Genomic DNA, 24,091 nt, shown 5'->3' on the forward strand with positions numbered 1-24,091 from the left:
AATTCTTTTGAGAGCCCATGTTTTGTTTAACGTTGCCTAATTGTAATCTTGCCTATGTATCATGACATTAGCCCCGCTAGCCTAAGCTTTCACAGGTGATTGCATTGAAACATTGCTAAATTAAGCTGATCACACCGATTAACTGGGTCAAACACCTAATCTGAGGAACAAACAGGCATGTTGCCAATCCCTTTTGTAAAAGCACAGACGTTGGCCATAAAAGCCTGGCTTTGTACAAAACTGTCTGGCCATGTCTCAACAGGCAGCCAAATTCAGATTTTTTTTCTTCTCACTAAATTGGTCTTCATACCAATCAGATCAGCTCTGAAAAACATCTGTGATTGGTCAAAAGACCAATTAGCGTTAAAAAAAAATCTGAATAGGGCTGCCTATGGCAAGAGACTTTCAAAATCCATGGCCACGATAATGACAGCTAAAAAACAAAGGAGCAAGATATACTGTATGTACTGTGTTGATAGAGCCAGTTTTAAAGGGGAAATGTAACACTGCACTACCATCTGGTGTAACAAAAAGATACTACAGACTCAGAACACTAATAATTCATGGATTACCCAGGTGTGTGCTTTCTGGTTTATTTGATACAGATTCAATATGGGGGCTGTTTGGCCTTCCAAAAATCAAGATTACATTTATTTTCAGATTCCTGAACAAAAAAAATAAGCAAAAGATGTAAAAAAACATTTACTTTTCCCACATTGTTACATTACAGCCTCATTCTAAAATGGATTCAATTGTTTCCCCTCCACCTCAAACTACACACAATACCCCACAATAACAAAAGCAAAAACTGTTTCTTACATTTTGGCAAATGTATTAAAAATAAAAAACGCATTACATTTACATAAGTATTCAGACCCTTTACTCAGTACTTTGTTGAAGCACCTTTGGCAGCGATTACAGCCTCCAGTCTTCTTGAGTATGATGCTGCAAGCTTGGAACGCCTGTATTTGGGGAGTTTCCCCCATTCTTCTCTGCAGATCCTCTCAAGCTCTGTCAGGTTGGATGGGGAGCGTCGCTACACAGCTATTTTCAGGTCTCTACAGAGATGTTAGATCGGGTTCATGTCCGGGCTCTGGCTGGGCCACTCAAGGACATTCAGAGACTTATACGAAGCCACTCCTGTGTTGTCTTGGCTGTGTCCTTATGGTCGCTCTCCTGTTGTAAGGTGAACCTTGGCCTCAGTTTGAGGTCCTGAGCGCGTCAGAGCAGGTTTTCATGAAGGATCACTGCACTTTGCTCCGTTCATCTTTCGCTCGACCCTGACAGGTCTCCCAGTCCCTGTAGTTTCCTGCAGCAGTGATGCTTGGCATTCAGGCCAAATAGTTCAATCTAGGTTTCATCAGACCAGAGAATATTGTTTTTCACGGTCTGAGAGTCTTTAGGTGTTTTTTGGCAAACTCCAAGCGGGCTGTCATGTGCCTTTTACTGAGAGGTGGCTTCCATCAGGCCACTCTAACCTAAAGAACTGATTGGAGGAGTGCTGCAGAGATGGATGTCCTTCTGGAAGTTTCTCCCATCTCCACAGAGAAACTCTGGAGCTTTGGCAGTGACCATCGGCTTCTTGGTCACCTCCCTGACCAAGGCCCTCTCCTTGATTGATCAGCTGGGCTGGGTGGCCAGCTGAAGGAAGAGTCTTGGTGGTTCCAAACTTCCTCTATTTAAGAGTCCTCTGTGTTCTTGGTACCCTTCCACACATCTGTGCCTCGACACAATCCTGTCTCGGCACGCTACGGACAATTCCTTCAACCTCATGGCTTGGTTTTTGCTCTGACATGCACTGTCAACTGTGGGACCTTATATAGTCAGGTGTGGGCCTTTCCAAATCATGTCCAATCAATTGAATTTAGCACAGGTGGACTCCAATCAAGATGTAGAAACAACAAGGATGGTCAATGGAAACAGGATGCACCTGAGCTCAACTTCGAGTCTCACAGCAAAGGATCTGAATACTTATTTACAGTTGAAGTTTACATACACTTAGGTTGGAGTCATTAAAACAAATTTTTCAACCACGCCACAAATTTGTTAACACACTATAGTTTTGGCAAGTCGGTTAGGACATCTACTTTGTGCATGACACAAGTCATTTTTCCAACAATTGTTCACAGACAGATTATTTGACTTGCAATTCACTGTATCACAATTCCTGTGGGTCAGAAGTTTACATACACTAAGTTGACTTGTGTTTAAATAGTTGGAAAATTCCAGAAAATTATGCGATTGCTTTAGAAGCTTCTGATAGGCTAATTGACATCATTTGAGTCAATTGGAGGTGTGCCTGTGGATGTATTTCAAGGCCTACCTTCAAACGCAGTGCCTCTTTGATTGACATCATGGGAAAATAAAAATAAATCAGCCAATCAGAAAATAAATTGTAGAACTTCACAAGTCTGGTTGCTCCTCGGGAGCAATGTCCAAACACCTGAAGGTACCACGTTCATCTGTACAAACAATAGTACGCAAGTATAAACACCATGGGACCACGCAGCTGTCATACCGCTCAGGAAGGAGATGCATTCTGTCTCCTGGAGATGAACGTACTTTGGTGCGAAAAGTGCAAATCAATCCCAGAACAACAGCAAAGGACCTTGTGAAGATGCTGGAGGAAACAGGTACAAAAGTATCTATATCCACAGTAAAACGAGTCCTGTATCGACATAACCTGAAATGCCGCTCATTAAAAATGCCGGACTACGGTTTGCAACTGCACATGGGGACAAAGATCGTACTTTTTGGAGAAATATCCTCTGGTCTGATAAAACAAAAATATAACTGTTTGGCCATAATGACCATTGTTATGTTTGGAGGAAAAAGGGGGATGCTTGCAAGCCGAAGAACACCATCTCAACTGTGAAGCACAGGGGTGACAGCATCATGTTGTGGGGATGCTTTGCTGCAGGAGGTACTGGTGCACTTCACAAAATAGATGGCTTCATGAGGAAGGACAATTACGTGGATATATTGAAGCAACATCTCAAGACATCAGTCAGGAAGTTAATGCTTGGTTGTAAATGGGTTTTCCAAATGGACAATGACCCCAAGTATACTTCCAAAGTTGTGGAAAAATGGCTTAAGGACAACAAAGTCATCACAAAGGACTGACCTCAATCCAATAGAACATTTGTGGGCAGAACTGAAAAAGCATATGCGGCAAGGAGGCCTACAAACCTGACTCAGTTACACCAGTTCTGTCGGGCCAAAATTCACCCAACTTATTGTGGGAAGCTTGTGGAAGGCTATCCGAAACGTTTGACCCAAGTTAAACCATTTATAGGCAATGCTACCAAAAACTAATTGAGTGTATGTAAACTTCTGACCCAATGGGAATGTGATGAAAGAAATCAAAGCTGATATAAATCATTCTCTCTCCTATTATTGACGTTTCACGTTCTTAAAATAAAGTGGTGATCAAACTAACCTAAGACAGGGAATTTGTACTAGGATTAAATGTCAGGAATTGTGAAAAACTGAGTTTAAATGTATTTGGCTAAGGTGTATGTAAACTTCCAACTTCAACTGTAAATAAGGTTTTTGTTTTTGTTTATATATATATATATATATATATATATATATATACATTTGCAAAATGTCTAACTCTATAATGACAAAGAGAAAACAGGTTATCGTGTGTAGATTGATGGGGGATTTTTCAAATGTAATCCATTGTAGAATAATGTGGAAAAAGTCAAGTGGTCTGAATACTTTCCAAATGCACTGTAAATATTCTCCCTCTTGCACTTTATATCTCCGGGACAGAGTTTTGCAGATGCATAGTCAAAACCAGTGTAAACTCTAATGGCCAAAACTTTTATATCCTACAAACACAATGACAAACAATACATCTAAAGGTAGGAGATATACAAACATCCAGTGGTGTAAAGTACTATTTAAGACGTTTTTTGGGGTATCTGTACTGTAATATTTATATTTTTGACTACTTTGACTTCGCTACATTCCTAAAGAAAATAATGTTTTTTTACTCCATACATTTTACATCACACCCAAAAGTACTCAAAAAATGTTGAATGCTTAGCAGGACTGGAAAATGGTCCAATGCGCGTACTTATCAAGAGAACATCCCTGGTCATCCCTACTGCCTCTGATCTGGCAGACTCAATAAGCACAAATGCTTTGTTTGTAAATTATGTCTGAGTGTGCCCTTGTCTATCCGTAAATTTAAAAAACAAGAAAATGGTGCCGTCTGGTTTGCTTAATATAAGGAATTTGAAATTATTTATACTTTACATTTGATACTTAAGTATATTTTAGCAATTACATTTACTTTTGGTACTTAAGTATATTTAAAACCAAATACTCTTTAACTTTTACTCAAGTAGTATTTTACTGGGTGACTTTTACTTGAGTCATTTTCTATTAAGGTATCTTTATTTTTACTCAAGTATGAATTTGGGTATTTTTTCCACCAATGCAAACATAAATACAGAAAAGGGTATCATTATAATATAAACTAAACATTTAACGGAAATAATTCACCACAGCAGCAGTTACAAACATATATATATAAAAAGCGACAAACAAAAAAGGAAATCATAGTGTATGTAAAAACAGCCAGAACGTATTTTTGCGCAATGATGTATTGACTGTGGGAGAAGACTGAAAATACAGATAAGTAAGCTAAGTACTTAAGGGAAGAAATTCCACTATTCTTAATGTCTCCCCTCCTACCAGTCACTTTCACACAAAAACACACACTAGGATCAAGACAAGCAAAACAAAGCAGAGACTCACTCTACTGAATCACACAATTCATGAATATATATTCAGCTATTGAGCTTTTCTTTAATGTGATAAGTGACCAATGGTAGCATTGATACCATTATCAATATCAATCCTAACTTCTGTGCTGCAAAAATAATAAATAATATTGAAAAGTGCAAGGTTATAGATATAGATATATATTAACATAATGCTTCCGTTAATGTCCTATAAGTAAAGTGCAAATCTCGGGATCAGATTTAATGTGTGTGCAAGCATTCCTAACTTCTAGACTGATCCTCCACCACATGCACAAACGAGCCCTTTACATTGGCTGACAGCTATGTTAATCCTCTAAAAGTAAAACATATTAACCTTACACAGGGTGACTGACATACAGCTCATACACTTCTTTAGGCCATTCGGAATGGCAGTGGAGCTATTTCGAATGGTGAATCTGAATGGCAAAACAAAAGCCAATGCATGTAGTACATAGTCTAATAAAGGATGGACTTTGGGTGATTTCTGCACTGCGTATGTGCATACTATAGTTACTTTGTTGTAAGCCTAAAGAATACTATGCTCTGTAACTTATTTTACTTTGCAACTGTAACACTAAAACAGGGTAAGCTTCAGTCCATAGAGAGATACCGATTATTACGCCACCATGCCGGCTTTCCTGGGGCTTTTTTACCCTTACTAAGCCATATTCAGAGTGCAGGATTTGGAGACTTTAGAAGACAGATGAGTCATGTCATGGTGTTGCTAGCTGTGGCTTTTAGAGGAATCTGATTGGATACCTCCTGGTGGCCAAATTCAGACGACAGAGAATTATCCAATCCCATTTTCAGCTACTAATCATGGTGAACAAAATGCTGGGATGGGATACCACCGAGACCTGCTCAAGTGGAACTGCAGTGAGCCATCACTACGGTAACAGCCCCCTCCTCCTCCTTCCCACCATAACATCACCAATCCAGGCCTACTGTATTCAACAGCTGGCTCAGGAACCCAGTCCACCACAGACACACAAACATATTTTGCATGCTTGTCCTCCTATGTCCTCCATGACTCAGCCTGTTCAGTTCAGAGCCAGTTCCAGGTGATGGGCGGATGGGTCAAAGTCTTTTCATTGTTAATCACTAGTGTTCGCATAGTCTCTCTCTCTGTATGTCATGACCGACCAAGACACCATGCTACTCGTTATCCCAAAGTTAAAAGCGGAGGGGAGGAGGGCAGCGTGTGTATGTATTTGTTGGGGCTGGTGGAGGTGGCGCTGTAAGAAGTCTGTGATGGTTGTAGTGTGTGTGTGTGTGTGTGTGTGTGTGTAGGGGTGCGGCTTTGCGGAGCTCATCATAATGGGGTAGGGTTGTCTTAGATGTCAGTTGGTCTCGTAGGTGGAAAGCAGGGCAGCATCCACAGGCTCCATGCAGGAGGGGCAGGTGAAGGACCTCATCAGCCAGTCATCTATACAGTCCATGTGGTAAATGTGCATACAGGGCAGGAACCGGATGGGGTCCCCGTACACAAAGTCCATCATACATATCACACACCTAGAAAATGGGTTATATAAAATTATGAATAGTAGTTTTGATTAGAGTCTGTCATATATTTTTCCTGAGCACATTACCTGACCAGGAAAAAACAAGGGCACTAGTTATGTTAAACACACAGTTACATGTTACAGCTAGGGCAGAAGTTTTACCTAGTTAGGTCACATGATCAGTGATCTTTATCAATAACATCAAAGAATAAAAACAGTGGTATGCAGATGCTCACTCTCTGATTTTTTTCTCGGAGCCGTCCCGGCCTCCGTCATAGACGCCCCGGGGAAGATGCTGGATGAGGCCGATACGCTGGGCGATACGGACCTGCTCCTCCTCAGTCAGCTGGGTGGCCAGGCGGGCCTGGCTGGGGGTGGGGTGGTACATGTGAGCCTGCTCCTGGAGAAAAGACACACATACAGAGGAGAGTCAATACACAGGCCAACTCAACTAGACTGATTGCACAACCCAGTGTTTTATCAAGCACTGTATGCGTGAGGTGGGATGGGCCCCCCTCCTAGCTCGGTTTCACCCTGCCTATAAGAGTGGCTGGGCTTATATTGGTTTCAATTGATAAAGTTGATGCCAGATGACACCTAGTTGTCAGAAATTTCATGTCAGCTAAAGTTTTTCATTTAGGCTTTTTAAGCCCATAGATACTGTTATCCACCCTGCTGTGGATAAAGCAGTTGACAGAAACTGCCCATTCTGGACATTCTTGGCAAGCCTGTTAGGAACACTTTATGTGAGATTGAAAAGCATTTGGGCAACAAAAGTGCTGCGTGTGTGATTTTCCCTTTGTGTAACTGGGTTTGTTAAACTATTGTAATATGAAAACTCAGACCCATAATCAGTTGCAATACCGAGCTATGAAAATAATAATTTTAATCCACTATGGACTCCCGTGTGGCGCAGTAGTCTAAGGTAATGCATAGTCTAAGGTGTCACTACAGTCCCTGGTTCGAATCCAGCCTCCATCGCATCTGGCCGTGACTGGGAGTCCCATAGGGCTAAGCACAATTGGCCCATGTCCAGGTTTGTCCGGGGTAGGCCGCCATTGTAAATAAGAATTCGTTCTTAACTGACTTGCCTTGTTAAATAAAGGAAAAAATATTCAAAACCTATTATTTCCCCTGGTCTTTAAATCTTTCATTCGGGCTAATCTGAAGTCAAATTGAAACTATACATTTGACAGCAACTTTAAACTATAACATTACCGAGCTAGATGAATGAGTCATAACCCCAGGTCTGGAAGAGTACAAAAGAAATTACATCAACCAGCTAGCTAAATAATCAGAAAATGTTTTAACCAGATTCCCAAGATGTTCAATGCAATTTGCCCCCTACCCTGGGGTTTGCATGATTCTGTCAATTATCATAACCCTACTTCACACAAGTGACTGGCTAACGTTTGCTAGCTAAATAACTAATAAAACTATCTAGCTAAGTTAATATCAAGTCTGACCTGGTAAGGCGGAGGTGGCTCCAAATCCGCGTCTGCGTCCCCATAACTTCCTCTGTCAGACTCGTGAAGCAAAGATATATCGTCCGACGTCGGCGATTTGAGACAATTGCCCATGTCCTCTTCTCAGCCCCTCGTTGTTTAGCTAGCTATAGAAGCTAGCTTGTAAACTTACTATTGTTAGTTTACAACCACATGTATCCTCCAGTCGTTACAGAAGTAACGGTATTACACATTAACTACTGTTTAACAACCCATTAAAATATAATATGTCTGTTCATACGAATACTATATCGAGCCCCAGCAGCTTTCCAAGCTATACAACATCATCAGACCATCACAGTCAAAACAAAGAGCTAGATAATAACAGTAGCTAACGTTAGCTACTTCGGCTAGCTAGCTAATGTTAGCGACATGTTATTCCTTAAATGAATATCACTCATTCTTCGGTCTACGATTTGAAATGTAAAACGTTCACTTAAAAAGCAACTACCATAACAACATCAAGCGATAGAAAATGAATATTTTGTACAAATATCGACCAATGACTTCGCGAAAAAATTAACAAATAACTGTCTGGCTAGCAATATTATCAGAGATCCTGGACATAATGACAAGATGCTTGTGACTCCGCCCTAACAATGGGATTCGCTGTCCATAGAGCGGAACAGTGGGATGTCAAGCTCCCGCCCATTCCTCTCTGGATTGGAGAATATATCTCCTCGTTATTTGAATATACTTTCAATATTCGATAAGGGTGTTGACGTCAACCGCCTGTATTCAATTGAGAGAGAGATGCTATTCTAGCCTCATGAATATGCATAGACGAATTTCAACAGGGACAATTCAATGAATTGTGTTTTTCTCAATTTACCAGAATGTCACGTGCATCACACTTATTATCAGTATGCTCATAACAACCGAAGCATTACTTAACCTATATTAGATCAAATAAGCCTCAGGTATCAAAAAAACTATTAATTTTTTTCTTGACTAAATTCCACACTCTCTCAAAAACTCATCACTTGCTTAATAATTAAAGATGCACTATGCAGAAATCGCTCTGCCATTTCTTCAATGCAAAAATTCTAATAGTTCACCTAATTTCAGTTTATGTAACAAAACAATTAAGTATAGTGTAGTGTAGAGCATAGGGTAGAGAATCATTAAGTGCTGATGGTGCCAACAGAGAGGGCTGCCTCGCTTCTAGTCAATAGGAAACTTTGCAGTATTATTTCTTACATTGCTAGCCCAGAAAATCTATATTAGATTTGGGATTATATACACTCTATCGGCAGGATAGTGTTATTTCATACAGTCAGGAAGAACTATTGCTTTTTGTTTTGTTTTTTTGCGTTGTTCGTAACTTGTTTGGTACACAATGTTGCTGCTACCGTCTCTTATGACCGAAAAGAGCTTCTGGACATCAGAACTGCAATTACTCACCTCAGAATAGGCAAAGTGTTTTTCTTCAATGATTCGGCACGGGAGGGAGATACTACAGACAACTGACCAAGCCCAGATCACCGGCATTCACTGGAGAAGGAAACTGAGATTTTGCTGAAAAAGATCAAGTACATTAGAGTGTCTAGTTTGAGAAACAGACGCCTCACAAGTCCTCAACTGGCAGCTTCATTAAATAGTACTCGCAAAGCACCAGTCTCAATGTCAGCAGTGAAGAGGCAACTCTAGTATGCTGGCCTTCTAGGCAGAGTTACAAAGAAAAAGCCATATCTCAGACTGGCCAATAAAAATAAAAGATTACGATGGGCAAAAGAACACAGACACTGGACAGAGGAACTCTACTAGAAGGCCAGCATCACGGAGTAGCCTCTTCACTGTTGACGTTTAGACGGGTGTTTTCATGAAGCTGCCAGTTGAGGACTTGTGAGGCGTCTGTTTCTCAAACTAGACACTCAAATGTACTTGTCGTCTTGCTCAGTTGTGCACCGGGGCCTCCCACTCCTCTTTCTATTCTGGTTAGCAACAGTTTGCGCTGTTCTGTGAAGTGAGTAATACACAGCGTTGTACTAGATTTTCAGTTTCTTGGCAATTTCTCGTATGGAATAATCTTCATTTCTCAGAACAAGAATAGACTGACCATTTTCTGGCCATTTTGAGCCTGTAATCGAACCCACAAATGCTGATGCTCCAGATTCTCAACTAGTCTAAAGGCGGCCAGTTTTATTGCTTCTTTAATAAGCATAACAGTTTTCAGCTGTGCTAACATAATTGCAAAAAGGGTTTTCTAATGATCAATTAGCCTTTTAAAATTATTAACTTGTATTCGCTAATACAACATGCCATTGGAACACAGGAGTGATGGTTGCTGATAATGGGCCTCCGTACACCTATGTAGATATTCCATTAAAAAATCATCCAGTTCCAGCTACAATAGTAATTTACAACATTAACAATGTCTACACTGTATTTCTGATCAATTTGATGTTATTTTAATGGACAAAAAACGTGCTTTAATTTAAAAAACATGGACATTTCTAAGTGACCCCAAACTTTTGAACGGTAGTGTATATTTACTGAACAAAATTATTAACACGACATGTGTTGGTTCCATATTTCATGAGCTGAAATGAAAGTTCCCAGAATTTTTCCATAAGCACAAAAAGCTTATTTCTCTCAAATGTTGTGCACACGTTTCTTTACATCCCTGTTAGAGAATATTTATCCTTTGCCAAGATAATCCATCCACCTGACAGGTGTGGTATATCAAGAATCTGATTAAACAGCATGATCATTACACAGGTGCAACTTGTGGTGGGGATAACAAAAGGCCATTCTAAAATGTGAGGTTTTGTCACACATCACAATGACACAGATGTCTCAGGTTTTGAGGGAGTGTGCAATTGGCATGCTGACTGCAGGAATGTCCATCAGAGCTGTTGCCAGAGAATTGAATGCTAATTTCTCTCCCACAAGCCGCCTCCAACATTGTTTTAGAGAATCTCGTGGTGCCCCAGATCCTAATGAGTTAACTGTTACATTATTCATTTAATCAGGTAACAATTTAACATAGTTAGTTAATTAGATAAATAACAGTCTTCAGATTAATGTTAAAGTCAAGATAGCAGAGCAGCACTTCATTGAGGACATACAGTACCTCTCCCCATCTTAGCAACCAATGCATCAATATGTTTGACCACTTCAGTTTCAATCTATGTTACACTAAGCAGTTTAGTCTCCTCAACTTGCTCAATTGCCACATTATTCATTACAAGATTTAGATGAGGTTCAGGGTTTAGCGAGTGATTTGTCCAAATTACAATGCTTTTAGTTTTTTATATATTATGGAACAGCTTATTATTAGCCACCTATTCTAAAACTGACTGCAGCTCTTTTTTAAGGGTTGCAATGATATCACTTGCTGTGGTAGCTGACATGTATAATGTTGAGTCATCAGCGTACATAGACACACAGGCTTTACTCAAGGCTAAAGGTAGGTCATTAGTAAAAATAGAAAACAATAAAGGACCAAGACAGTTGCCTTGATGTATACCACGCTGGTTTACGTTAGAGAGGCTCCCATTAAAGAAAAAACATATGTGTTATGTTAGATAGGTATCTCTGAATCCACAATATGGCAGATGATGTCAAGCCTCTGACCATTGGTCTAGTCTACCTCAGATATGGAGACAAGCAGCCACATATTGTATGTGCAATTGAGGACACTTCTATTGCAATTGAGGACACTTTTATTAATATATACAGCTATTATACACATATAAACCAAACAACTATTTTGCATTCCAGGACAATTCTCCATGTTTTTTGGTTAACTGAGTTCCACAGAATCATTACCCTTTTTCAGGCAAATAAAACAAATACAAATACCTTAAATTAACATTCCAGAGATACCCTATTCCATCCTTCAAGCGTGTTGTGAGCAGAAAGGGATATTGTCTCTTACAATCCTACAGAAAATATGATAGAAATGTACTGTACATTATTAGTAAACCATTCTAAATAACGGGTGAAAACAGGTGTGGAAAACATCCTTCTACATCTGTCGTCTGTAATGGTTCATACAGTATTGACATAAAGAATGAAGAAGATATACAGTTGCAGTGAGTTCTTTGACACATACCGATGATGTTGTAAGCTAATGTAGAAAGAGGAGAATGTGGACGGCTACATTGATGAACAACAGAACACTCAAGTTCATGATTGCTTCTGTGCCAGTTATTGATTCTGGAAGATGACAAGGAATGAATCCCTCAAATGGTAGAATATTGTAACAACTGAAGAAAAACAGGTACAGTACGTTGACAAGACGAAAGTTGGTCCAAGACAGGCAAATGGTCTGCTGGTTTTTCCTAGTGACTTAATAAAGGTTCATTGATGAATTGAAGCCATGTTCGGGGCGTAATTCGAGTCATTTGGTTCTCTAGAGTCCAGTTCATAGGAAAGCACTGTCTTTTCAAATCACACTGGATATTTAGGCATTCCTTTCTGAAAAACAGTTGATCACATTTCATGACATTGTTGGTTGCTTTCAATTGTCCTGCAAGTCGGTAAAAAAAGTAAATAATTCATACAGATTCCCAACAGAAGAGTGTACCATTCATTTTCTGTTTGTATACAGTGGATAACTGTCCTATTGATCATTGGTTTATTCCTTTGACATTTTACAAGAGGAATTACATAGTTTACGTATGAATAGATGATTACTAAAGTAGTGTGTTCCCTTTGTAGACAGTAAATGGATAGGAAATCTAATGGTGGAGGGCGCAGAAGGTTAAAAAAACTCTCTACTACATTTCAAAACACATTGCTTTGATCAATTATTGTTTGTGTGTATTTTTTGTTTACAGACATGACATTTTATTAACTTAATGATAAGTCAACAGTTAACCTTTTCTATGGCCATGTAACCTACTCAGACAATCAAGTGGTATTGGTGGCATTACAATTTTATGACAAAAATCACAGGTATTTACAAAAACCATGGTTTTCAAAGATATTGTTTCTCCTTATATATTTGCACATATTCACACACCCCACATACACTGTTAAGAGAAACACAAAATCAATGTCAGAGAAACACCTTCAGAAACAACAATACCTACTGACAGACAACGTAATTCTATCCTTTCAATTTATTTCATCTCTTTTCTGTACATCCAAGGCTAATTGAGGATAATTATTAGTCACTTTCTTTTGTTAAGTCAGAATATAAATAAACCACAGTCAAATATTTGCGGGTAGATATTTATTGTACATTTTCTGTGTGACTTTAAAAGGGATCCTACTTGCAGGAAGTGAAAAAATGGATGTTCTTAATTTTTTTCCTCCCCTCACATTTGATCAAACATACTGCAATCACATAGGTATGCAGTATTAATGCAAGAGAGCGACAAATGTCCCTCTTTCTTTTATATTGTAGTACATCTTATACACTAGCACCTTCCTCACCTCTCATCCAACACCACTTCCTCCTCCTCCTAGCAGCGGCCGTCCTCCTCTGTGTCGCTGAGTGGCTCACAGCCTGCAACAGAGACGGTCTGAGCCAGGCGCTTCCGGAAGTGTCCATTGGGGATCTGCCAGCCGCTCCTGGAGCCCCGTCGGGCCGAGCTGAAGCTAGAGCTGGAGCTGGAGCTGACCGTGTTAGCGCGTCCCAGGCTAGTGGCCACCGCCGCCTCGAAGGTCAGTGTCTCCATGAACCTGGAGGGGTCCGGACTGTGCTCGTCCTCCTGCAGGGTGAGATAGGGCTCCGACGGGTAGCGACGCAGAGGGGAGCCCTGCTGGTGGTGGTGGCGACGACCCCTTGGCCCGGTCTGTCCCTCTCCACCTGCCTCTCTGGAGGCCTCCCCCCACCTCTGGGTCTCTGGGCTGCCCCTGTCGTCATCATCGTCCCCGGAGGGAGGGTGCGTGCGACACACCAGAGGGGAATAGGAGATGTGGGGATGGGAGCGAGTTGGGGTCTGGGACAGGGGGCGGCGACTAGGGGTACTAGATTCAGAGGTGGGGATGGGGCTGTCGGAGCTGTTACCCTGGACACAGGAGTCAAAACACATTTAATACAGACATCTGATTGCCTTTAATAAAAGTGTCTATTGTGTATCCAATGTGGGTATGTGTTTGTGGTCTACTTCGCGTCAACCAGAGTTTACACCAGTGGTGTATGGCCCTTTAATGTTTGCCCTTGGTAAGGCATCCAGTGTGTGTGTGTGTGTGTGTGTGTGTGTTTGTGTTTGTGTACTACCTGTTTGTCCAGGGTGTGTGTGCGCTCTCGGCTAGGGGAGCATGAGGGCTGTAGACTCCTCTCCTCAGAGTTACAGCGGGATGTGTCTGGGGAGAGGAGGTGGCGGCGCTCTTTGGACCTCCCGCGCTCCTTCTCTGTGTCCAACTGCCTCTTTCTTTCTGACCGGGAGACTGGAGGAGGACGAGGAAGACCATGGAAAGGAGCACAGAGAGGGAAAGCAAGACAAGAATATATAGATATTTTTGTAACACTGTAGATCATTAAAAAGTATGTTGACAGGTAGATCATTGACGCACTTAGGATAATTGAAAAGGAAAAGCGGCACTTGAAAATAGGATAAAGACATAAGAAAAGAAAGGGAAAATGCGGGGAAGAGAACATATTAACACATGCAAACAATAACCACACAGTAACATCCCTCATCATGCCAGTGGGAGAGATAAGAGGAGAGGTCACATGAGTGGACATTGGAGAGTGGAGACTGACCGGCAGCCTTGTAGCTCTTGTGGCGTGGTCTGTACAGTCTATCAGGACTCTTCTTCTCCTCCTGCCACAGGCCATTAACCCTCTGGTCAGCCACAGTGGACGAGGACCGCTTAATGGAGCCACTGGCCATCTCCGTCTGCACGCACACAGAGGGAGACACAACTAAATACCCGCATGTACCATAAAATAGGTTTTGTTATTTTCAAAGAAATCCATCCATCTGTCGATCCATGCAGCATTCTCTGTTTTTATCCATCTCCATGCTCAATATTCCAGGAAATGAACAGGTCAACTACGATGCTTGAACCTCTTCATTTTACTCTTCAACTCATTGTTTAGCGGAAGATAGAGACAAAACATACCAGTAACCCAGGATCAATCAAACACCATTCTGAAACGCTAGCATTCCTTTGAAACATCCATGTTGATTATCCCTCTCCAGAAACCCAGCAGCAAACAGAAGATACATAAACCCATTTTTCTCTCCAAACGGAACAACCAGTGTAGTCTGGTCCTCGTCCTCTGTCAAACAAACATGCATGTCACACTCTGGGGCCCCCTTGCTGCCCGGGGCCCTTCTGGCCCCTGGAGGAGTCAGTGTGGTCAGAGGGCAGTACCTGTGGCTCTACAGCCAGACGGGGCATAGAGGAGGCCCGTACACACAGCCCCTTGCCAAACGGGAGCTGCAGTGAGTCAGGAATCAACCCACTGAACTCCCCTGCACTCACCTATATGAGACCAGAGACAGAGAGAGGGGCGAGGGGAGAGATAGAGTACAGTACAGATCAGGCTGGTCAATTTAATACCGGTACTAACTGTCTTTTGGGGTTCCAGCCAAGGAGGGTTTCGGCCAATGTTACATCGTAATAATTTGCGAGTGCCTTTCTGCAATTGGGAGAGAACTTAAGCCATTCCATCATCACCAACCAATCAGAAGCCATTCCAGCCAAAGAGCCACAGATTAACAACCAATGACAACAAGGAGACTGACCCCAGAAGGATTGGGCAAAACATGAGTAGGAGAAAGAGTAAGAGGGCGTAAGGAGACGGCAACATAAGCACATCGCTACGACAATAATTGAGAAGAGAGAGGACAGAACAACTATCGGGCTGTTGTTACACATACACTCATGCAAGTACAGATCTGGATGCACCAAACATACTGAGCCATACTGAGACAAGTTCACCTGCTTTAAAGCCAGTCATGTTACTCCCCAGTGAAAATATACAAAGGCAAACACTAACAGATTCCTATAGGGCAAAAAGTACACTGCAGACCAGTTCAACCAAACAGCATAGAAACAGTACAGTGAGCACTGAGAATGACAACGTCTCTTTTCAAACCTCCACTAACCGGACTACAACTTGGCAAGGACAGAAACACCTTGAAACATCAATGCCGTGCTCTGCAATGCACTACTAGTATCTTCATTCAACCATTACTAGGGATAGTTGTTTTTTTCTAAATGTTTTTCTTTAACCGGTATTTCCAGCATTATCCACTAGGTTTGCTGCAGGTATAAAATCCTAGGAAATCTTTTTAATTGACACAAGTTGTCTCCAATCCATCAATCAATATCTGGTTGCGCGTGAGTTTTTGGTGTGGGGGAATCGCCAAAGTCAGGGGAGGCGTAGCTGTATGATGTATGCAAACTTCCGGCTTCAACTGTATAACAGAAACTTGTCTAAATTACAGGTGAACATAGCAGTGAAAGTAGCAAGTAGTCAATTAATTATAAGCTAAATTATTATTGAATTATTATGGTGGCTCGAACTGCACAGGTTGACTACTTTTTGAAGTGATGTGTTTGTTTGACAATCAGATGAAAACATCTTCACACAATATGTGTAATATGCGAAACTGAGCCTGCACAGTAAACAGGATAAGATGTTTACACAGTATCCCGTTTTAGATCAGAATATCCCAGGCATCTTCTCCGGGTTTCTCATAACCAGGATATAGGCTTTTTCCAGTTATTGGATAGGGTGTTTATATGAGTCAACTCAAAAACAGAATGCTTGAGTATCCCGAATAATAATGGGCGTGTAAATGTGGTCATTGACTCTTCCCTTAAACTGCCTCTGGGGCTGCATTTAAGCAGCCCACTATTTGTAGAGCAGTGACTCTATACCTCACTCAAGTCGATCCTCTCCAATGGACTCGGAAGTTGTAGCTAAAGATGGCTCAATTAGGCTGCATTTACACAGGCAGCGCAATTATGATATTTTTTCACTAATTGGTCTTTTGACCAATCAGATCAGTTCTGAAAAAGATCTGATGTTGTTGGTAAAAAAAAAAGATCAGAATTGTGCTGCCTGTATAAACATAGCCTAATTGACCAACTTTTTGCTACAACTGCCAAGTCCACTGGAGAGGATCGGCTTGAGCAAAGTGAGGTGTAGAATCACTGATCAACAAATAGCATTCCCTGCAAGATAATAGGGGGAAAAAACACAGAAACCAACTAAAACAACTGGCCCCAACCCTTTCTACTAGATGTGTCATTGATTCATTGTTGTCTATGTTTGGGTTGATAATGAGCTTTAACACAGGAGGTTAAGTTTTCATTGTGCAGTATTTCATATTCTGCCCATAGCTACTATATCATTGTGATTTTCCTTTTTCCTTTTGGCTCCTAGCAAAGGGCCTTATAGAGCTATCATTGTACGCTTACTAAATTATATAACGGCTTCTTTGTTGGTGTACTATGTGTTGGTGTCTGTGCTAGTTTAGTGTGATATACAGTAAGTTTCTACAGTACGCAGTCCTTGGTACTTCTCCTTACCCTGGAGTGTTGACTGCTGGTGTCCTGGTCAGAGGTCATGGGCTGCATGGCGAACAGGTCCTGGGAGAGAGGACTCAACGCCACCAGGCCTCCTCTGGTCCTACAGATTGAGGCAAGCCCCACAGGAAATACTGTCAAATACTTACGAAAGGCACAACGCATGCACGCACGCACGCACACGCACGCACACACACAGCGTGGATTGACTCACAGGGCGGAGCCGGCACTGAGGGACATGCAGGGCAGGGGATGGGCATTGTACAGAATGTCTTCAGAGAGAGTCGAGGCATCCAGCCTCTTGAACGGCATCAGGCTGGCCTTCTGTAGAGGAGACCACACCAAGCAATCTATCACTGCAGGCACTGGGTTGTGTCAACAGATCAGATGTCATGATAATCTTATACAAAAGAGAAGTGAGTTTTATACAGTATATATGATGTTAATATAGTGTGTACATCTGACCTGTGCTTCCAGCTGTGCTCTCAGCTTCTTGGCTTTGTTCTGTTTGAAGTAGTCCATGATCATCATGGAGGCATATATCTTACCTACTGTCATGTCGGAATCTGTAAGACACAAACACAGTTAGATTGCTAGTCATTGAGTGACTGACTGCCTCCCAGCTCTACTTCTCCAAATCTCTCTAACGTGGGTCTGACCTTTGTTGATGGGCACCAGTACATCCAGGGTCTTCTGGGGGAGGTACGGCCATATCACACTGATCTCCTTCTGTAGCTCAGTGTCCAGAGCTACTCGGTCCTCCCCACCTGGAGCACAATAAAATAGATATTTATTCATCCATTATACACAGGCAGTGGAAATTGTTGATTTTGCTAAATTTCCTGATTCAACTACTCAACCAATCATCAAGCCATTTCTAAGTTGAATCAGGTGTGTTACCAGTAATGGGCTGGACCAAAAGCCAGCATCCCTAGGATGTGTGGATCTCCAGGCTTAAGATGGAAGACCAAGTCTAAACTGGATAAACGCATGCAGATGCAGTGATGCATGGTGGTTTCAAACTCAACTCATTCCCTGACCTCGTGCGATCTTGATCTCCAGAGCGGTGCGGATGAGAGACATCAAGGTGGAGGTGAAGTGGACTGACATGTCCTCATCCACTGGCATGTTCATCAACACCAGCCTCTGTGGAGAGAGAGAGAGAGGGAGGGAGAGGGAGAGTAAACAACAGTAAAACAACAAATTAAAAAGAAGAAAATAAGTGTTTCTCCCATACCTTGTAGGCCATACCTCTGGGGCATTTCTTCCCCAGACCAAGGGGTGGAGACATATGGGTCAACATCTCATACATGGCAGTGTAGTGTATACGCCCACTACGGAAGAAACAGAGAAGATGAGGAAGGAGAGAGAGTGAGTTGAGGAAAAAAGGAAATTGGTAGAGGCATTCATTACGAGTTTGTGTAAATTTGAAACAGAACAAGTTGGCAAATCTTGCACAGGAATAAATGCAGTTTAGGCCTATTTAGTCTGGAGTGAATCAATGCACTGCCCTCTGCTGGGCAAAGCTGAGACATGGTGGGTTTCTTATCTCTCACCATGCTGCGCGGTCGTACTCTCCCCAGACACGGACAAACTCATCCAGGTGATGAGGCCCCAGGATGGAAGAGTCTCTGGTCAGGTACTCAAAGTTATCCATGATCACAGCCACAAACAGATTGAGCATCTACACAGTCACACCAGAGGAGAGGACGTGTGAAGGACGGCATGTGTGTATGTACAAATATACAGTATGTGCTATACTGATGTGCACATGTGCATGCATGCATACAATACAAATAACTGCTTTTAAGTATGAGAATGAAAAAGATGGACAGAGAGTGCTGACAGAATGGAGAGAAAGTGTATTTGTGTAGCACAATCAAAATGTACTTTGTGTATCAGTAAGATGGACAGAAAGAGAGAGAGAGAGAGAACTGACAAATAGTGGAGGTAAGGAGAAAAAGTGTATTTCTGGAGCGTCCTCACCAGGAAGGAGCTGAAGAAGATGAAGGAGACAAAGTAGCAGTAGGCGAAGTCAGTACCACAGCCTCCCTCGTGGTCAGGGGACATGGTCATGGGTGCCATGGATGAGTCTGGCTCACACTCCTGCCCCCCCAGACACGATAGCATGATCTCCTGCCATGACTCCCCGGTCGCACTCCTGTCAATCAATGAGTTAATCAATGAGTCAATGAATTAAGCAAGCAAGCAATTATTTGATCAACCAGTTAGTCTATTAATATATATTAATTCATCATCAGTCAGCATAATCATCTACTTATAGTTTAGAATATCTCAGTTCAGCTTCCGAGTCCTTCTGTGCCCACCTGAAGAGAAGCATCAGCGCACCGGAGAAGGTCTTGAAGTTGTTGTGCTGGTTTATGTGGTTTTCGTCGTTCAGTTTGATGTTTCCAAACACCTTGTGTGGATCAGGTGAGAAAAAAACATGATACTACACTTCCCTTTGAGCATGGTTCCCCAACTGTCGGCCCCCCATGTTTTCTGAGCAAAAAATAAATACATGCAATTTTATTTTTTTTTACATAAAAGACTGTAAAAACACTAACAAATCAGCTCCAACTGATTTTAATTTTGGAAATCTGTTCCAAAGTATTCCCACGTATAATAGAGAGATATAAGGGATGGTATACAAATGTAAACATGGTTTGAAACGATCAGGGGCGCAACTTTGTTTTTAGAAGTGAGGGGTACTGCTCAGAAAGAGAGACAAGGGTGCGTGCTCTGTATGGTCCTAAAACACACCGTTGCCTCGTTTTGAATCACATTCCAATGATAAAACTTGGGGGGGACAAAAATGCAATTTCAGAACGCGTGGGGGATATGTCACCAGTGAAAGTTGCGCCCCTGGAAACAATTATGTTTTAGTCAAATATTATATCTGCTTGGGCATATCTTCTTGGTAAATATTGGTGTATGTTCCGGCTCCCTGATCATCCACTGCTGAATCTAGTTGATGATCCATACCTTTGAGACTGAAGTTACCATTGTAAAGCATATAAGCGTTTGGATGCTTTACCTGCATCCCAATGATGGCATAGATGAAGAACAGCATTGCGATGAGCAGACACACATAAGGAAGGGCCTAGAGAGAAGAAGAGATACAAAGAGATAAATTATTATTTGGTTTTCCCAATAGCATACACTCTGGCAGCCTACTGCAGGTCAGTGGTCACCAACCAGACTGGTCGATCTTCAAGGCATTCCTAGTCGATCACCAAACACTTCTGTAGAAAAGCCAATGATTAAGACTTAGCGCTCCTTTTTTTGTGTTGCGCTGTTGACGGCAGATGCACTTGATTTAGAAGCCCTGCGCATTGGGTAGGCAAAGTGTTCCCTTTTGAACAATTCCATCTGTCTGAAGATCCAAACTGCGGGAGATCTGTGGCTAAATCAAGTGCGCCTAATGTGCTGGCCAATCGGATAGCTCAAATCACCATGCCTACCTACAGCTTCCACGACCCTGCCCACAGCAAAGTTTGATACTAGCCTATGTGAGGTTTCATAACTTTTAAAACCATGACCGGAGAGAGACTGTCAAATACAGCAAAGAGCTGCAGTTTTTATGAGTGAGTTCATGTATACGTTTTATTCAACACTGTCAACACTTTTTTATTCAACACTATTACAAAACATAAAACGGGCTTCTCTCTACTTCCACTCGGGCTGCAGCCGCAATGAATGAGTAGCCAAGTGTATCGCTAACGTTGCACTTTTATTGTTAGCAGCAGCTCATCGTGTCTATTTTAAAATCGAGGAGTATTTCACTTTCTCTGGTCATAGGAACAACATGAATTTGTGCCTGAGGCAGATGCGGTGCAACTGAACTAAATGACTATCGCCCCGATACTCACTTCTGTCGTCATGAAATGCTTTAAGAGACTAGCCAAGAATCATGTCACCTCTAGCTAACCTGTCACCCTAGACTCAGTTCAATTTGCTTACCGCCCTAATAGATCCACAGACGATGAAAGCGCCATCACTGTACACTGGCGTATCCCATCTAGACAAGAGGAATACCAATATAAGAATGCTGTTCATTGACTATAGCTCAGCATTCAACGCCATAGTACCTTCCAAGCTCATCATTAAGCTCGAGTCCCTGGGTCTGAACCCCGCCCTGTGCAACTGGGTCCTAGACTTCCTGACGAGCTTCCCCCCCCCCCCAGGTGGTGAAGGTAGGAAACAACACCTCCACGTCTCTGATCGTCAACACAGGGGCCCCACAAGGGTGCGTGCTCAGCCCCCTCCTGTACTCCCTGTTCACCCATGACTGCGTGGCCAAGCACGCCTCCAACTCAATCATCAAGTTTGCAAACGACACAACAGTAGTAGTCTTAATTACCAACAACGACGAGACAGCCTACAGGGAGGAGGTGAGGGCTCTGGGAGTGTGGTGCCAGGAAAATAACATCTCACTCAATATCAACAAAACAAAGGAGATGATCGTGGACTTCTGGAAACAGCAGAGGGAGCACCTCCCTATCCACATTGAAGGGACCGCAAAAGAGAAGATGCAAAGCTTCCAGTTCCTCTGCATACAGATCACTAACAAACTGAAATGGTCCACCCGCACAGACAGTGTGGTGAAGAAGGTGCAACAGCGCCTCTTCAACCTCAGGAGGCTGAAGAAATGTGGCAACTAAAACCCTCACAAACTTCCACAGATGCACAATTGAGAGCATCCTGTCGGGCTGTATCACCGCCTGGTACGGCAACTGTACCACCCGCAACTGCAGGGTTCTCCAGAGGGTGGTGCGGTCTGCCCAACACATCACTGGGGGCAAACTACCTTCCCTCCAGTACACCTACAGCACCCGATGTCACGGGAAGGCCAAAAAGATCATCAAGGACAACAACCACCCGAGCCAATGCCTGTTCACCCTGCTATCATCCAGAAGGTATAGTCAGTACAGGTGCATCAAAGCTAGGACCGAGAGACTGAAAAACAACTTCTATCTCAAGGCCATCAGACTGTTAAATAGCCATCACTAACACATTAGAGGCTGCTACCTATATAAATAGACTTGAAATAAATCACTGGCCACTTTAATAAACGGAACACTAGTTGTAGAAAAGGCCCATGGAGTTGGTGGAATAATCCTTTAATTCATGGCTTCTTGCTCAGCTGGGCCAGGGGACTTTAATTAGGTCAGGTGGAATGTACGACAGATCTCAACTCATTAAAAGGAGGAAATCGCCATCGCCCGACCTCGCTGCTTTCTCTTCCTTAACTCTGTCTAATTCAGACATTCTGTGCGTCCGTGAATCCAAGTAAGTCCACCGACTCTCGACCTTTCGACCTTTCATCTGAACTATCTGTTGCGATCGGGAGAGCGGGCCATCAGTTATTATTTATAGTTATTACCGCGGAACGCGGCTTGGAGCGCACGCTTCAAACCTATTGCGTAATGTAAATAGACAATAATCACAGCCCTACAGATCATCACAGGCCAATTATGCCATCGATATCTGGTTAATATGTAATGAAATTACATGTACATATAAAATGTTGTGGAAATTCAGTACTGAGAGAGACTTGGTCTTGGTCATTTCTTCAAACAGTCATGTTTATTTAATATCGATTAATTATTGCAATAATCAGACCGTCAGCCCACCAGTCTTGACTGACTGTTAGGCTGAGAGTCTAACCTTTACAGACCATGCACAGTTTTCATATAGCTGATACCAAGATTGCTTAGTCAGTCACTTCTAACCTTCCCATAAGACACCTTGGTTATCTACACAGGATGGTCTTTTACTTAGTTTCCCAGATGCATGAAGATGAGACTATGAGGCATTGTCCTTAACTCTTCCAGGATCTCTCCATCTCGAGTCACACACACCACATCTTGTCTATAGAGTGCTAGCTTTTAGGTTTTTATCACCAACACAAATCAATTGTCAGCTTTAAGCTATCTCTAGTAGAACCCATGTCCTCACCACCCAGACTGGCTGCAGGGTGCTAGAGTGGAGACCATAAAACACAGCATTAGCAGGACAGAAATACCTCACTGTTCGTTAAGTAAGTAATTGTTACATAGCCAACAAATAAGGTGAAAACATAATTTTTCCCTCACAGAAGACAAACTTGAAAAGTGAAATATGAAACGTCATTCTTGTTTGCTGAACTGATCAATTTCTGATATCAAACTGATGGAGATTATAGATTGAATAACCAATCACTGATTTAATTATTTGTATTATTATTCTCCTGATTATGATGAATAGTTATGAGCCTAAATGACTCAATGATGATTCCTATTGACTTCTTATTGAACTGAATTGCTGAATTACATAAATATGTTAATAATGAGAAGGATTGTAAGGATTTGACCTTTGTGATTATGAATTTCATATTTATTCTGTTTCCTTTGTTATGCAGCACAGACAGACTACCCAGTAAATATAACACTTTATGGTTAAAGGAATTCTTGCCTCAGTCTCATCCATTCTGTGACCACCTGTTCACCTTCACTATCAGTCATCCTACCTGTCCAGCTTCCCACACAGATTCCAATAATCTTTCACTAGTCATTTTAATAATGTTTACATATCTTACTCATCTCATATGTATATACTGTATATACTATATTATATACTATTCTACTGTATCTTAGTCTACGCCACTCTGACATTGCTCGTTCATATATTTATATATTCTTAATACCATTCCTTTACTTAGATTTGTGTGTATTGGTATATGTTGTGAAATTGTTAGATATTACTTGTTAGATAATACTGAACTGTCGGAGCTAGAAACACAAGCATTTCCCTACACCCACGATAACATCTGCTAGACATGTGTATGTGACCAATAAAATTGGATTTGAACTGGAGT

At 41.9% G+C, this 24,091-nt stretch overlaps 2 protein-coding genes across 2 annotated transcripts in view; both read right to left on the reverse strand.

Moving 5' to 3' along the window:
* Positions 1 to 4,385: 4,385 nt before the first annotated feature.
* LOC135558815 (RING finger protein 11-like) lies at positions 4,386 to 8,366 on the reverse strand. The gene is made up of 3 exons (XM_064992968.1): positions 7,747 to 8,366; positions 6,517 to 6,680; positions 4,386 to 6,290 (listed from the first exon to the last, which is right to left on the reverse strand). Exons 1-3 carry the CDS (start codon positions 7,858 to 7,860, stop codon positions 6,119 to 6,121), a joined length of 450 nt encoding a protein of 149 aa, XP_064849040.1. The 5' UTR covers positions 7,861 to 8,366; the 3' UTR covers positions 4,386 to 6,118.
* A 3,070-nt stretch (positions 8,367 to 11,436) lies between these two features.
* The window catches only part of LOC135558816 (voltage-dependent R-type calcium channel subunit alpha-1E-like), a 92,428-nt gene continuing 79,773 nt past the window's right edge, over positions 11,437 to 24,091 (reverse strand). Inside the window, exons 36-48 of the mRNA XM_064992969.1 lie at positions 20,270 to 20,335; positions 19,560 to 19,651; positions 19,219 to 19,393; positions 18,789 to 18,916; positions 18,470 to 18,566; positions 18,261 to 18,378; positions 17,892 to 17,999; positions 17,698 to 17,798; positions 17,447 to 17,556; positions 17,236 to 17,335; positions 14,450 to 14,585; positions 13,964 to 14,133; positions 11,437 to 13,751 (exon numbers count right to left, since the gene is read on the reverse strand). Of these exons, the coding sequence (XP_064849041.1) occupies positions 13,203 to 13,751; positions 13,964 to 14,133; positions 14,450 to 14,585; positions 17,236 to 17,335; positions 17,447 to 17,556; positions 17,698 to 17,798; positions 17,892 to 17,999; positions 18,261 to 18,378; positions 18,470 to 18,566; positions 18,789 to 18,916; positions 19,219 to 19,393; positions 19,560 to 19,651; positions 20,270 to 20,335 (1,950 nt within the window). The 3' untranslated portion in view covers positions 11,437 to 13,202. The remainder of the gene's footprint in view (positions 13,752 to 13,963; positions 14,134 to 14,449; positions 14,586 to 17,235; positions 17,336 to 17,446; positions 17,557 to 17,697; positions 17,799 to 17,891; positions 18,000 to 18,260; positions 18,379 to 18,469; positions 18,567 to 18,788; positions 18,917 to 19,218; positions 19,394 to 19,559; positions 19,652 to 20,269; positions 20,336 to 24,091) is intronic.

Source organism: Oncorhynchus masou, chromosome 17 (genome assembly GCF_036934945.1).
Source record: "Oncorhynchus masou masou isolate Uvic2021 chromosome 17, UVic_Omas_1.1, whole genome shotgun sequence".
NCBI classification, from domain to species: domain Eukaryota; kingdom Metazoa; phylum Chordata; class Actinopteri; order Salmoniformes; family Salmonidae; genus Oncorhynchus; species Oncorhynchus masou.

What these genes read in the sequence shown, in the direction of transcription:
- LOC135558815 (XM_064992968.1), bottom strand. Translation starts at nt 7,860, where the DNA reads ATGGGCAATTGTCTCAAATCGCCGACGTCGGACGATATATCTTTGCTT. An exon ending in AGCCACCTCCGCCTTACCAG is followed by an intron (nt 6,681 to 7,746) that starts GTCAGACTTGAT and finishes TCTTTTCTCCAG; the next exon opens with GAGCAGGCTCACATGTACCA. An exon ending in TCCGAGAAAAAAATCAGAGA is followed by an intron (nt 6,291 to 6,516) that starts GTGAGCATCTGC and finishes CCCATTTTCTAG; the next exon opens with GTGTGTGATATGTATGATGG.